Source organism: Pezoporus wallicus, unplaced genomic scaffold, assembly GCF_028554395.1.
Source record: "Pezoporus wallicus isolate ANWC-B61680 ecotype Strahan unplaced genomic scaffold, APGP_CSIRO_Pwel_v1 contig_6897, whole genome shotgun sequence".
Taxonomy (NCBI): domain Eukaryota; kingdom Metazoa; phylum Chordata; class Aves; order Psittaciformes; family Psittacidae; genus Pezoporus; species Pezoporus wallicus.
Window position 1 is genome coordinate 51,074 of NW_026636510.1, and position 13,914 is coordinate 64,987.

General features: G+C 63.0%; 2 protein-coding genes across 5 annotated transcripts; one reads left to right on the top strand and one right to left on the bottom strand.

Annotated features, from left to right (window-relative positions):
- Positions 1 to 6,500: 6,500 nt before the first annotated feature.
- Positions 6,501 to 8,922, top strand: THPO (thrombopoietin). Of its 2 annotated transcripts, XM_057400384.1 has the most exons (5): positions 6,501 to 6,926; positions 7,748 to 7,875; positions 7,959 to 8,045; positions 8,258 to 8,422; positions 8,524 to 8,922. In XM_057400384.1, the coding sequence occupies exons 1-5, from the start codon at positions 6,887 to 6,889 to the stop codon at positions 8,704 to 8,706; spliced, it is 603 nt and encodes a 200-aa protein (XP_057256367.1). In that variant the 5' UTR covers positions 6,501 to 6,886; the 3' UTR covers positions 8,707 to 8,922. The 2 variants fall into 2 exon arrangements, with proteins under 2 accessions (XP_057256367.1, XP_057256366.1); XM_057400383.1 differs by having other exon boundaries at positions 6,501 to 7,875.
- A 632-nt stretch (positions 8,923 to 9,554) lies between these two features.
- On the bottom strand, positions 9,555 to 11,444 carry POLR2H (RNA polymerase II, I and III subunit H). 3 transcript variants are annotated; one of them, XM_057400386.1, is made up of 5 exons: positions 11,326 to 11,444; positions 10,864 to 10,947; positions 10,062 to 10,155; positions 9,869 to 9,952; positions 9,555 to 9,745 (listed from the first exon to the last, which is right to left on the bottom strand). In XM_057400386.1, exons 1-5 carry the CDS (start codon positions 11,396 to 11,398, stop codon positions 9,628 to 9,630), a joined length of 453 nt encoding a protein of 150 aa, XP_057256369.1. In that variant the 5' UTR covers positions 11,399 to 11,444; the 3' UTR covers positions 9,555 to 9,627. The 3 variants fall into 3 exon arrangements, with proteins under 3 accessions (XP_057256369.1, XP_057256370.1, XP_057256371.1); XM_057400387.1 differs by lacking the exon at positions 10,864 to 10,947; XM_057400388.1 differs by lacking the exons at positions 9,869 to 9,952; positions 10,062 to 10,155 and having other exon boundaries at positions 9,648 to 9,745.
- Positions 11,445 to 13,914: the final 2,470 nt, after the last annotated feature.

Sequence of the window (13,914 nt, forward strand, 5' to 3'; positions counted from 1 at the left end):
GGCACTGGACTTCCTGGGCATGCCCCCATGCATATGAACCACTAGGGAGTCCCTCATCCACATAAGCCTCCTTGGGAACAAGGCATCTGTGGGGCACCCTCATTCAAATGCTCCCCTCCTCAATCCATATACTCTTCCCTAGCATGGGGCATGTTCTGGGCACAGGGCATCCCGGGGCCTTCCCATCCATATAGCACTCCCAGGGCTTGTAGGGCCCCCAAGGCATGGGACAGCCTGGGGACTCCTCCATCCATTTGGCCCATTCTCAGACCACTTGGCACTCCAGGACATGGGGCGCTGCAGGGCACTGTCCATCCACACTGTTCCCTGTGGCACATGGACCCCCTGCAGACCTCTCCCATGCAGCCAGCCTTTCCTCAGGACATAAAGGTCCTCCATGCTCAGCAGCCCTGAGCATAGGTCCCTGAAGCATGCTGCACCCCTCCAACCCACACTGCATTCTGCAAAGTCGCATGCACCCCACAACTTGTGCCCTCGAAACCCCTAAATCCCTCTGGCTGATGTCCATCCTGGGCAGAGGAAGGCTTCAGGGCAGGACCCTGGGCTGCTGCCCACCAGTGACAGTGGCTGCAGTGGGACAGGAGCCTGGGTGCCTGGGTTACCTTGCCTGGGGAAGGGAGGGGGCAGCTGTGGAAGAGGCTGAGAGAGCAGCACCCAGCACCAGTCCTGCTCATCACCCACATGTGCCTGAGCTGGCGAAGATGGCGGGCAGTGAGTGCACACCATAGAAAAGCCTGGGGAGAGCATCATCCAGCTGAGGAAACTGAGGCACACGCTGTTAGGAGGAGGCCGTTGTGTGCCAGCCGTGTCCCTGCCTTGAGACCTCCACTGAGGGTGGCAGGGACGGGTGGCGGGTGCATGGCGAGCAGGCGCCCCCGGAGGGGAAGGCACATGGGGAAGGGAGGAGGGGGAAACGCAGAGCTGCCAAAATCAACTCCGGGCGGTACAAACACCCGGCCAGCTGCGCAGTGTAGCTAGGGAAACACGGCACAGCTGGAGCACAACAAGCCCCTGCCTCCCTAGAAGGCTCCTCCTGGGCCTCCCCATGGCCCAGCAAGCAGCTGGGGTGGGTTGCAGCCCACCGCCCCGTGCCCCCAGTCAGCCCACATGGAGCTGCCTATCTCCAGCTTGGTCGCAGCTGCCCCATCCTGTTCCCTGACCCTGTTTGGCACATATCCCTGAGCAGTGGGCACCTCTCCAGCAAGGGCAGCGGGGCTGTGGGGCCTTGGCCATGCTGGGGATCTGCCCATGGCAGGAGCTGGTGCTGGCAGGAGGCAGTGAGGAGCAGATGGTCTTCCCCCAGTGGGATGGCCCACGGCATTGCCAGGGCTGGGACACTGCCAAGGCCTCAGGCATCCCCTGGGCATGGCAATGCCCAATGCTCTGGTGCTTCCAAGAACTTTCTGCACATGGGGACCATGCCTGATAGCATGGTACCCCCTGGCCCCGTGCCCTCCCTGCTGTCCCCTGCAGTGCCACTGACCTGTCCCGGCTTCTCTCTCCCAGCGTTCCCGCGGGCCTGGGATCCGGCAGCGCAGTGGGCAGGGGAAGACTGGGTTCTCCGAGGCCGTGCCAGCGTCACAGCACGGTGTCCACTGCGGCACGGCAGCGGCCCTGAGGGACGGCGGGACGTGAGCAGGGCCGAGCAGGGAGGAGGCGGGCGACGGTTCCCGGACGCTCTGCCGGTGCCAGGAATCTGTTGCTGGCTCCGCGAACCCAGAGCTCGTCACAGTCTCCTGGCTCGGCTGCGGGACTCGGGGAAGCAGGGAAGCGGCAGGGGAAGCTCCCTCCCCTTTCCCAGGGAAAGGAAGGAGAGACAGGGAACCCGCCTGTCTGCAGTCCTCGGCATGGGGGAAACTGAGGCACAGGGTGGCAGCGTGAGGGAAAGGGGGGCTGTGAGGGTGGTCTGGCACTGCCGGGCTGGGATAGGGGTGGTATGCTGGCACAGGGCCTGGCAGTGCAGGAGGGCAGCCCTGCTCAGGGAGGGGGTATTGCCACTGCAACGGGGGCACGCCGACAGAGGTGAAATGGATAAAGGGATGTCCCAGCCGTGCCTGGGCGTCCCTCATCCGCAGCTCTGGCTGCCCCTGGACATGCCATGGGGTGCCTCCATGTGAGGGCAGAGGGTGGCTTGACAGAACCTCGGGGGTCTCTGGGCTGGTGGGGAGGAGGATGGCGCCGGCACTTGGGAAAGGGTCTGGGTCCCAGCAGCTGCTTCCCAGCACCAGCACATGTGTGCCGGCAGCACCCTGCACAAAGGCGGCTCTGAGGCACTCCAGAGCCAGGCCTGGCACCAGCACATCCCCAACAGGGCTGCCGGCTGTGGGCAGCTGGAACCACATGGGGATGGAGCTGGCTGGCCATGGGCAGCCCCGACCACCCTGCCAGGCACCCACACCCTTCAGCACCTCTACCAGAGCAGGCACCCAGCTTGTCCTTGGGTGGGGTGATGGTGTCCCCTGTGGGTGCCACCCTAGCACAGAACGGGTGGGACTTCCTGATGACACCCTCCAGGTGGCCACCAGGGCCACCAGGACTTTGTGGGCATATGCCCTGTCCAACAGCAAGGGTCCTGTGGGCCACGGTGCCAGGGCCGTGCTTGGCGTGCGGGTGTCACAGAGGCCCTCGCCAGCCTCCTGCCCCACGCAGCTCCCTATTGTCTGGCCTCATTAGCTGCTGCCTGCTTGCGGCTTTGAACATGAGCAGGGCTCCAGCGGCAGGAAGGAGCCTCTGCTGCCCGGCGATGGGGTCGAGGCAAAACCGCACACCTCGGGCCCCTTCCCACCGCCTCCCAGGCACCCCAGCAGCCAGGAGCCAAGAGCCAGGAAGGCGCAAGGGGCACTCCCTCTTGCCAAAACAAGCCCCCCTCGACCGACCCAGGGTGCAGAGAGCCATCAGCTTCCCCAAAGCTTTGAGCCGATCGCGGCTTGCACCGTGACTAATCCCCCCCAGCCTCGCACACACGCGGCAGGGTGTGGGGGGGTGTGTGTGGGGGGGGCTGTCGTAATGGGTGGAAATATCTCATAATTCACGTTGGACACGGGGATTACAGTCGTTCCAGCAATATTTGCACAACTGGTAGGCGGCTTGCAGCACTGGGCTGCCCCAGACAAAAGCCAGGGGGGTCTGGGGATGGAGGGGGTTTTGGGGGTGGCAGGTACAGGGATGGGGATGCAGTTTGGGGGAGTGACGGAGGACGTGGAAAGCGGCTGTTTTCTGTCTGCGAACACATGGACTTTATTATGGAGGGTGCATTGCTGGCATGACGGGGATGGTTGGGGCTCTTGTCTTCATCCTGCACTGCTGCAGCAGGCACAGCTCAGGGAGCAGGATGGAGACCCCAAAACAGCCTTGTCTGCCATGCCATGCAGATCCTGGCTTTGTCCTGGAGTACCATACCTGCTTCTAGCACTCGTCAACTCTATAGAGCTCCCTGCTTATAGGAGCACCCAAATGTGCTGGTATTCCCTTGGCCCCAAATGTCTCCTCTTCCCCTTGCTGTGGGGCAACCCCAGCAGGGGGAAGGTGGGGGGCATGCAGGGCATGGAGGGCTGTGTTTGGCATGGGGATTAGCAAACTCCCAGAGTGATGGTGGTCTCCCCCCTCCCCACCGGACATGCAGGCAAATATTTGTGCCCAGACTTCGCAGGACAGCGAGAAGGAATTTCATTCTTGCGCCCACCTGCGGCTCGGCCGCCTGGCATTAACCCATTCACCACCCCGCGGGATGGAGGCAGAGGGCTGAGGTGCCCTCCCAGGACCCCCTGTGACCCTCACTGGGGTGGGGAGCTCAGCTGAGGAGCAGGATAGGAGAAGGTGACACAATGGGGTCACCCCAAACTCCAGCAGAGCCACTGGCACAAGCTGAAAGGGAGCAGATGCAGGGTTCGCCCATGGGCATCCTCTGGACAATACCTAGGGCTTTGTGCTGGGTACCGGGCAGCGTGTAGCCTGCTGGGAATTAGGAAAGATGGGGAAAACCCTGCCAGCCTTCACCCCGTGAGCTGCAGCACCCCGGCCAAGGTGGCCTTTGCAAGCCCATATGCCCAGCAGCACCGTGGGACGGGCTGGCAGGGAGCAGAGCGTGATGCGGAGGGCATGGGGAGCGGGATCTGACCACGGATGTTTATTGGCAATATGCAAACGTGAAATGGCCCGGAGGGGTCAGGAGACACCCAGCCCCCGGAGCTTCCCTCACCCAGGGAGCGGACCGGCAGGGGTAGAGGGTCCCCCGCTGCCTGGCTCCCCCACAATCCTGCTGTGCTCTTTTCCCCCGTCCCGGGGACAGCTGTGCCCTGAGCAAACGGGGCTGTTTGCTCATGCCGGGATTAGCTGCTTGCTTTGTTCCTTTGACTTTCTCTTCCCTTTATGCCGGACCCTTTTATGGGGGCTTCAAAGGGGGCTGAGACACACACCCCCCCCGTCCCTGGAAGCCCAGGTTTGCTTCCCATGCCCCCCCCCCCCCCCCCCGCCTTGCACTGACATCCCTGAGGGTGCCCACCGAGCACATCTGGGTGGCCTGTGGGTCAGCAGCTGTGCCACACGTCGCTCCGTCCCCCCCCCCTTCTGCTTGGCACCTCCGGCTACCGTCAGCACCTTGGCGAAGTGGGTGCAAACAGCCGCCCCCCCGCAGTGGGATTCCCGGCACTTTGCACCCTGTAAGGAGAGGTGGGAAACTTGGCACCAGGATCTGGCCAGCTGCACAGCCCCGCAGCCCCCCCTCCCCCCCAGCTTCCTGCCCCCTGCCAGATACCTGCTCACCTCTGCCAGAGCCTCCATGCCACACCGAGCTCTCTGACCCTCACTCACTATCCCCACTCCCCTTCCCTCCACAGCATGCAGCATCTCTGGATTTTGCTGTGGGAAACAAAGTGGACCAGCAGCAGGGGCTCCTCCCACATCCCCTTCTGTCTGCCTGCTGTGGTCAGCAAACACTGGCAATGCCCTTCTCAGCAGAGGAATACCAGGTTGCCCACAGGAACAGGCTCCTGCTGCCCACCAGCTTCTGGCATGACTGAAAAAGAGCATTTTGAAGTAAAGGGGCTGCTGAAGGCAGTTTAATTGCCTTGGTGCCCACTGGTGTCCAGCAGACTTCCAGTTTCCAGCAGCTGTCTGGTTTCCCTCGATGAATTCATTTGCCTAGTGATGAGGACAAGTAGGGAGTGCAGTGCACTGCAGCCCTCCAGCCTGTCATCATCAATGGCTTTGTGCCCTGGGAAGGATACGGACCTGTGCATGGCAGGGACTGACACGGGGCCAGTGGCAGGAGCAAGGCCAGCACTGTCGGAGGGGCTGAGGGTGCTGTCAGGCGTGTTTGCAGCTTGTCACGTCCGCAGAGACGAGGCATGGCTGAGCAGGGGAAGCCTGGCCGCGTTTGACCCCGGTGCTCATGGCTCCTGCCAGCCGTGCCCCACATGAGCCAGGCTGCCAGCCTCATCCCTGGAGACACAGCACCTGCTGGACCCCCGTCTGGGCACCCCGTGACCTGCAAGGTGGGCTCTGGGGGCTGAGCAGGGCATGGGGCAGGCGGAGCGGGGCTGAGGTGTTTACTCCAACTGTTGTCACCCGGCCAGGCGCTGCCGGGAACGGCTGGCCACAGGGACAGGGGTGGGAGCGTGCAAGAGCAGTGGTGTGAGAAGGAAGCACAAGGCTGCAGGGAGACTGGGAGCTAGAGGACATCAGCTGGAGGGGTCCTCCGCCAAAGGGAAGCATGTGGAGGGCTGCCTGGCTCCCAGAGTTATCTGTGCGTGCATCCTGACATGTGCCGCAGGAAGTGTGCGTGCACATGGGGAGTGTTTATATGTGTGCTATTTGGGCACACACATGCATGTATACACAGGTATGGGTGTGTGCATCCCCCACCCCAGCAGCCAGGGTGCTCTAGGGCAGGGGCTGGGTTTGCCAGGGGGGATGTGACAGCCATGCCAGGGCCTGGTGCTGGACAGACCCCCAGTGCTTCTCTTACACAGGAAGGGGGTATCTGTGGGTACTTCACCCATCCACAGCCAGTATGTCTTGTGAAACAGCCCCAGGGACCACGTGCCAGACAAACCCCTGGACTCCATCACCTTCCCTGGCTCGGAGGGGTCCCCATGCACCACAGCCACACCACAGATCTCCAGGATCCTGAGTCACCCCTAGGTGCTGGATGCAGGGAACAGAGCCCACCTCTGGCCAAGGTTCACTGGGGGTGGGTTCCACCTCGGGGGGAGGATCACCAGGGTTGGGCTCCACCTCTGGGTGAGGATCACCAGGGTTGGGGCTCACCCCTGGATAAAGTTGACCAGGGATGAGGTCTGCCTCTGGGTGAGGGTTGCTGGGGTTGGACCCCATCTCCAGGTAAGGGTCTTTGGTAGCCCTTATGCCTGGCTGCCAAAGCCAGGAGCAGGAACCTGTCAGGAGTGATGATCCCAGGGTCACCCAGCTCAGTGTCACCCATGCCATCCGTTCTGCAGGTATCAGGGCCACCTTCACCCCCTGGCCAGGCACAGCTGAGGTGTTGACCACTGGAGTGCCAGCAGCCAAGTGCTCAGGCCAGGGGCCAGGTGAGCAGCCCCAGGGACGCCCTTCCCACGCCCCAGGACAAGGGAGGAAGCGGCCGGAGGCAGGAAGCCGTCCCCCGGGCCCGGGGCCCCCGCTGCAGTTTTGCTTGAAGGTCAGTGGCGACACAACAGGAAATCGCGCTGCCTCGGCTGGGCGGCCAGGCCGGAGCCGGAGCGCCGCGCCGTGCTGTCCTGTCCCGGGGGCAATCCCGGCCCCCGGCCCTCCATTCCCACTGGGCAGCTCGCGGGGAGCCCGCGCCACCACCGCCCTCCATGGAAGGGGGACGGGAGGCAGGGAGCAGCCGCTGGCCCCAGGGTGGAAGATGCAGGGCCGAAGCCCCCAGCTGAGCATGGAGCTGAACAGTGAGTGCGCAGCCAAAAGGGGGGACGGGAGCGAGCAGGAAGGGGCATTGCTTTGGCAGCAGACACCACGGCTGTACAACCCAAGCATCCGCTGCATGGGTACCCCAAGAGATGAGCCCCACAGGTGGGCAGCAAGCCTCCAGTGTGGCTCTAGTTTGGTTGGACCTGGCTCCTACCAGTGCTCATGGGCAGGCGAGCATCTCTCCATGCCTGCCCTAGGGAACAGACTGTGCAAAGGCCTTCTGGGGACAGGTGTAGTGCTAAGGCAGGTGGATGCACACAGGGTGTTTGGAGAGGAGATGCCTAGTGCCAGGATGCTGCAGCTGCCCAGCCAAGAAACATCCTTGGCAGCAGCATGCCGGCAGTGCTGGGGAAGGCAAGCTCTTGGCCAGAGCAGCGGTGAGCAGCTGTACACTGCAGGATGCTGCAGGCAGGGATTCCCCATAGTGCATGTGACACCCAGAGCTGCTCCTGGCAAAGATCTGGAGAGCTAGCCCAGGCTGCACTGGGAGCATGGCTCTGCTCCCCACTAGCAGCCCAGCCCAGAGCGGAGCTGAAAAACCTGGTACAGATGTGGCTGTGCGGCCCTCGGCACACACCACCAGCACAGAAACACTGGCTCTTCCTGGCACCTGTGCTGACAGGGGTGCAGCACCTCACGTCCTCCCTCAGCCCCCCTACACCTCTCCCTGCACCCCCATCATTGGGCCAATAAAGCCACCAACAGGCTGGGGTGAGGGTTGCCACTGCAGGCATGGCCCCAGGGTTGGACCTGAACAGGGAGGATGGCATGGTGCCCAAGGTAACCCAGTCTCTCGCAGGACTGCTCCTCCTCACATCCTTTCTCCTGCACATGGAAGAGGGCCATGCCAGCTCAACACGGCTGGTCTGCGACAACAGACTCATACAGAAGTACATTGGGGAGGCCAAGGACATGGAGAAGAGAGTGGTGAGGATAGTCTCCCTTGAACCCAAGATGAGAGGTGGGCACAGCTCCTGGTATCTCACCTCAGCATCTCCTGTTCCCCACAGGGCGAGTGCCAGGTGCTGCCTGCACTCAGCTGTCCCGCAGTGCTGCCCTTGGTGGACTTCAGCCTCCAGCAGTGGAAATCCAAATCGGTGAGAGGGGCTGGGAGGATGGTGCTGGCACTGCAGTGCTCACAGGGCTGAAGAAGGAAACTCTGGTTTGGCAGAGGCACCATAAGTGCCAAACAAGATGCCTGTGAGCACACCTGGTAGTACAGGGGGATGGAGAACCCCCCTCCAGACCTAGGATGGGCATAGGAATGAGCCAGGCCTGAGGTCAGCCTACTTGCTGCCTGCTCCCACAGAACGAGACCAAGCGGCGGGAGATCCTGTGTGACATGGCACTGCTGGTGGGAGCTGTGGTGGGTGCCCAGGGCCAGGTGAACGAGCCGTGCGGGGCCAGGCAGCTGAGCCAGCTTTACCAACACGCCAACTCCTTCCTCCTGCTCCTGCAGACCTTCAGCTGGGAGGTGAGTCTTCCCACCTTGAGCCAGAATACCCTGGGGCAGTGTTGGCTGCACTGCACTGAGTATGGCGGCATTTGTCATCTCATCACACTCTCAACCCTCAGGCAGGACCCTGGGAGCCAGGCTGCTCCCCACGCTCCACGGAGCAGACCCACATCACTGGCATCTTCCTCACTTACCGACAGCTGGTGCAGGGCAAGCTGCGCTTCTTCTTCCACGACCTGGCAAAGGACTTGTGCAAGCAAGGCCAGGCAGGTGGCACAGACCCTCGGTGCAGGGCCCGATGAGGCTGTGCATAGGGCTCACAGCCAGATGCCCAGCTGTGCTCTGGGTACCCAGGAAGGTGCCCACAGGGAAAGGGTTGGCTGTTTAAGCCTGCTGTGCCCACACAGCCCATGGAGACAAGACAGCAGCAACACCCACGCAGTGGGCACATGCTCTGCTCCCACCCAGGCAGGCACCTCTACTGTGAATGCTTTACAATTAAAGAGCTATTTTTATAACGGGCTGTTTGTGTCCTTTCCTGCTGCCGTTGTGGCCCTGGCAGGGGCTTGCACACCCCCAAGGGCCTCACCTCAGTAAGCGGCAGCCGCTTCGGTTCTCCCCGCAGCGCCCAGCTCCCTCCCGCGGCAGCCGGCAGCGCTGCAGGGCGGTCGGGCTGCGGCCGGCACCTCACCACATGCACCTGCCTGCTGGTCCCTAGCCCCAGCATGCAGCACCCGGAGAGGCGCGCAGGACAGCCTGGGGCAAGTTTGTACTGCCCATCCTTTGGGAAAGTGGTACAGGCTCTCTCTGCTCCCCAGCACAAGCACATCCGCTCCCCAACAGCCTCAGCCAGCGGAGACAGATCTAGAAAACACATCCTAGTTTAATCAAGCCCATCTTGCCTCAGGATGGCTCCTTAGGAAATGGTGCCCAGCCCTGAGGCAGAGAGGTGGCTGTCCCAGTCCAGCTGCCCCTGGCCAGAGCCAGGACTGCAGAACCAGCTGGTCTCCACTCAGCCATCAGGCACCCCTCTCCTTGCAAGAGGGGGCTGCAGATCCCAAGAGTCAGAAGAAGCCAGGATATGGGGGGGGGGACTGCTCCCTTTTCCCCAGTTCCAGAAGGGCCAGACAACACAGACACGGAGGTGGGATTTGGAATCACAGGGTTCCTGTTTGCTTGCCAGCAGAACATCTTTGGGGCAGCCCACAGAAGCAGGTAATTTCCTAGAAGGCCAGCTTCTTCATCAGCAGGTAAACTCGAGAGTCCACTTCAAACCCATGCAGGTTGTTTGCATCTCCCTGCAGCCGCATGAGCAGCCCCCCATAGGACACGTAGGCAGAGCTGGGGTGGGAGAGGAGCAGTCAGAGTGAAAAATTCCACAAGAAACCTGGGCCAAGATCCCAATGCCTCCCCACTCCACCCCTGGAGCTCCACGTTCCCCTCCTCCCACCAATAAGCACTTACAGGCGTGTGGCTGCCTCCGTGGAGGTCTCATCCCCCTCAATCCTGTACACCTTGCCGTACATCACATACTCAAACTGGTCTGCCCTGAGAAGAGTCAAATTCAGGTATTCCTCCAGCTGAGCATTCTTTGAGAGAAGGAACCTCAGCACCTCACCCCCTTGACACACCCATGTTCCCAGCTGGACCCCCATACCTGGACGGCCTGTCATCTGTGGGGTTGTACTCGCCATCATCCAGCGTGCCATCTTCATACAAGGTGCTGGCAATAACTAGGCGGAATTTGTCCCCTGGGAAGAGAGGGCAGAGGAGCAGTGAGAAGGTGAGGGTGCAGCCGCACCAGATCTCAGTGTGGTGGCAAGGAGATGTCCTGACAGGTTCAGCACAAACTCATCTCTGCCTTCAGTTCTCCAACAGGACTGGGGAACAAGGAAAAGCTCATCTTGGATCATTTGTCTCCCTGCTCCCCACGGCCACTGGTCACCACCACAGAGAGAACAGAGCCGCTAAGGCACCACCGCTGCTGTTTTCATGGCATACAACAAGATATTCATGGGGAGAGTCCCAGAGGACTTGGCTGAACCATGGGCAGCAAGTGCGAGACTCTGCAACAGCAGCACCAGCTCTTCTGTGCTTCACTGAGGATAAGACTCTTTTCCACCTAATATATTTAGTCACAGAAGCTCATTTTTAAAGTCTCCCTCAAAGCTTTGTTGCCACCAACTGAGACAGTTTCACTAGACAGCACCTCTGGGGACAAGCCCAAACACATTTAGTGAGGCAAACCACAACCCAGCTCAACACCAGCATGCTGAGAGTGCCCAGTACCTCGTGGAGACAAACACCGGGACCCAAGGAAGTCTGAGGCAGCTCATTCCCTGCTCATAGCTAATTTAGCCACCCTCCTCCAAGCACCAGCACGCACCTCTAACCTCACCCACCCAAGATGACACTGGCTCAGGCTTGGCACCCTCTGGACTAGCAGCCCAATGGCTTACCGAGGTCCACAGGGTAGATCTGGATGTTCACATCCAGGATGAGGTCCATCTTGAAGGACTCGCTCTCACAATGCAGGCGGGACACTGTGGAGAGCAGCAGTGAGGGACAAGCACAGAGAAGACCCCAGGGACTGAGTGGGAACAGGTCTCTCACCCAACCCTGGCTTGCTCCCGAGATATTGGGGGAAAGGGATGCACACGGGTGGGCTCGGGGCTGGGTACCAGGGCCAGGGAGCAGGCCTCCGGACGCACAGGCAGGGAGAACCACGGGAGCGGTACGCACCGGGGAGCCGGCCTGGGGAAGAAGCACGCACCGGCGTGCGGCAACACACGGCGGGCAAATGCCAGGGACTGTGAGGAGCCACGGCCCAGGGGCAGGGCGAAGGGGGCCCGGGGCAGGCTAAAGGCGGGCACAGGAGGGCGCGGGCAGGCGGCGCCGGGGAGCCGCAGGGCGCCACTCACCACGGTCGAACTTCTTCCCCTCGGGGTCGATGTCCTTCACGTCAAAGATGTCCTCGAAGAGGATCCCGGCCATGGCAGCGGCCCCACTCCTCCGCGCGGCGCGCACCCACAACACACACCCGCCGCCGCCGCGCAGGCGCCCTGCCGCCGTGGGGCGGAAGTAGCCTCAGGACGCACGGGGCGATTCCCGCGCCTGCGCGCTGCTGCCGACCGGCGGCGAGACTCCGCGCGGCCCTAGCGCCCTCTGGTCCCGGTGCCGCCGGTTTCCCCGCCGTGGGCTGCGCTGCGCGCCCTGCAGTTACGGCGTGGGGTGAGATGGGGGAGCGCTGCAGCGGAGCTGCATTGCAGGGCGGGGGCAATGCGCAGCAGCGGAGGGCTGCCAGGGCGCATGGCTCCCCCGCTGGGGTGCCCTTGCGGAAGGTGTCGGCAGGGGGAGCTGCGAGGCCGCGGATGGCTCCGCACTTCGAAGCCCCCGTCCGACAGCCCCGAGGCGTGGGACAGCAGGGCCTCACCCGGCACTCCGCGGATGCAGCATCAGTGTCATGAGCTGCGCAGACTCAACTAGCGACGAGGCCGCGGGGCTGCAGCCTGCGCCCGCTCCTTCCCCTTCTCACGACGGCTTTTTGGGGGCAGGGAGGGGAGGTGGCCTCTGGCAGGGGGAGGTGCGGTGGCCGCCACCCGTGTCCTGCCGATGAACCGTGAGGGGAGCCGGCCTCTGGCAGGACTGGGGTCGGCTTACACCGGTGCTCGCACGCCTGGCATCTGGTGGGGAGCCGACGGCGCGGGGTCGAGAGTTCATCCCTGCCACCCCCTCTCCCCCCCCGCCCCGGCACCTCGATGCCACCGCCTGCCTGCCTTAGCTGGGTTTTCCTGGCTCAGATGGGATGTGGCAGCTGGGACCCTGTGCCCAATTTGAGCAGGGGTTGCCTGCCTGGACGTGGCATAGATGGGGCTGGCGTGGAGGTGGCGGGTGGTGTCCTGGTGTGACAGGGACCGGGGAAAGTGGGTGGCACAGCACTGTCCATGTGGCACATGGCAGCAGCTCACTGGGGACCACGAGGCCGTGAGCATAAACATCCATGGGACATGGGTCTCCATGTGTGGCCTTGGTGTCTGCAGTGCATGCTAACCCTGGGAGCCAGGCATCTCCGGGACATGGCTTGGGGTGGCACCCAAAGCCGAGGTGTCTCCAGCATCTGCACTGGGATGCCTGCTGCAGGATGTCTGTGGTACCCAGACCCAGCCGGTGTGACCTCTACACAGTGTGTGTCCCCCGTGACACAGGGTCCCCCTTGACTCGGTGCCAGCACACCCCTCACGTGTGCGTGCAGTGCAGGCAGTGGGATGGGGCAGGGTGGTGACGTGTTGGAGATGGTGGTGTGACAGGGGTGCTGGTGCGAGGGGCTAGGGGCCCCTGGAGGGGGTACACGGGAGGTTCACGGAGGGGTCACCCCGCGGCAGTGGTGCTCAGCAGGGACAGCCTTAATGCGCTGCGACATAACCTCGGCTCCTTCTAATCATCGTCTGGGCGAGCGACCCCCCCCAGCCCCACGCCCCCTTCCCACTCTGCCCACGCAGGCACAAACCCATCTGCCACAGTATGGGGGACATGCCCAGGCACCCAATTTAACAGTGCAGGGCATGGGGTGTGGACCTCCCAAAAGTTCCCTATGCCTCCCCTGCCATCCTGGACCCTGGGGTGCCCCTGCTTGCTATGGGAAGTGCGGGGCTGTGCTGTGGGGTCGTGGGCATCCCTGCGTGGGACGCCGCGAGGGGGATCCGCGGCTGTGCACGCTGCCAGGGGGGGGCAGCAGCACACCGAGCATGGCAGAGCGCCCCCAGGGTGGTCCGGAGGGGAGACCCCTGCCCCGGCCAGGCTCACCAGTCCGACCAGTTGGCCCCTCCAGCACCCCCAAGATGCCATCCTGGAGGGATGTGACCGATCAGGCCGGGGCCAGCCGGCCGGGGCCCATGTACCAGCCCTGAGTGCGCTCAAGGGTACCCCTGGGAGCCCAGTGCGATTCAGGCAGGGAGGCCCTGGCGCAGCCATGCTTGGACGCTGTCAAGGCCAGAGCGGGGTGACACAAAGGGCTTATCCCACCCGGCAGTCCCTTCCTGCCCCTGCTGAGGCCTGGCAGGCCCAGCGCAGGCCGGTGGGCAGCCGGGGCTGTGCTCACCAGCCGGCGATGCTGCTACCCGCAGACCCTGCCAGCCGGCAGTGCCGTCTGCCTCCCTGCCCTTGCGGGACCGCGCACACCTGAGCCCCGACCCCGAGCGCCCACGGGCACGGCCCCTTGCAGGGGTCACTGGCACGCAGCCACCCGCAAGGCCAGCTGGCTAGGGGCAGATTTCCAGGTGCCCTCCAGATGCCACGGTGGCAGCAGGAGCCTGGCACAGCCCTGAACATCCGGGCATTGGCCGTGCAGCACAGCCATGGTGCCAAGCCCCCTCCTTGGCCCCACACCCAGGCAGCCCATGGGGCAGGATCAGACAGGGGGCTGGCCCTGGCATAAATCCAGCCGGGATTGGCAGAGGATGGGGTACCCTACTTTTCCCTGCACTATAACCCCAACTACCGCCACTCTGCCT

Coding starts and splice junctions, on each gene's coding strand:
- POLR2H (XM_057400386.1), bottom strand. CDS start 11,398: ATGGCCGGGATCCTCTTCGAGGACATCTTTGACGTGAAGGACATCGAC. Junction 10,948..11,325: donor GGGGAAGAAGTTCGACCGTG/GTGAGTGGCGCC, acceptor TGCTCTCCACAG/TGTCCCGCCTGCATTGTGAG. Junction 10,156..10,863: donor GATCTACCCTGTGGACCTCG/GTAAGCCATTGG, acceptor CTCTCTTCCCAG/GGGACAAATTCCGCCTAGTT.
- THPO (XM_057400383.1), top strand. CDS start 7,681: ATGGCCCCAGGGTTGGACCTGAACAGGGAGGATGGCATGGTGCCCAAG. Junction 7,876..7,958: donor AGGACATGGAGAAGAGAGTG/GTGAGGATAGTC, acceptor TGTTCCCCACAG/GGCGAGTGCCAGGTGCTGCC. Junction 8,046..8,257: donor AGCAGTGGAAATCCAAATCG/GTGAGAGGGGCT, acceptor CTGCTCCCACAG/AACGAGACCAAGCGGCGGGA.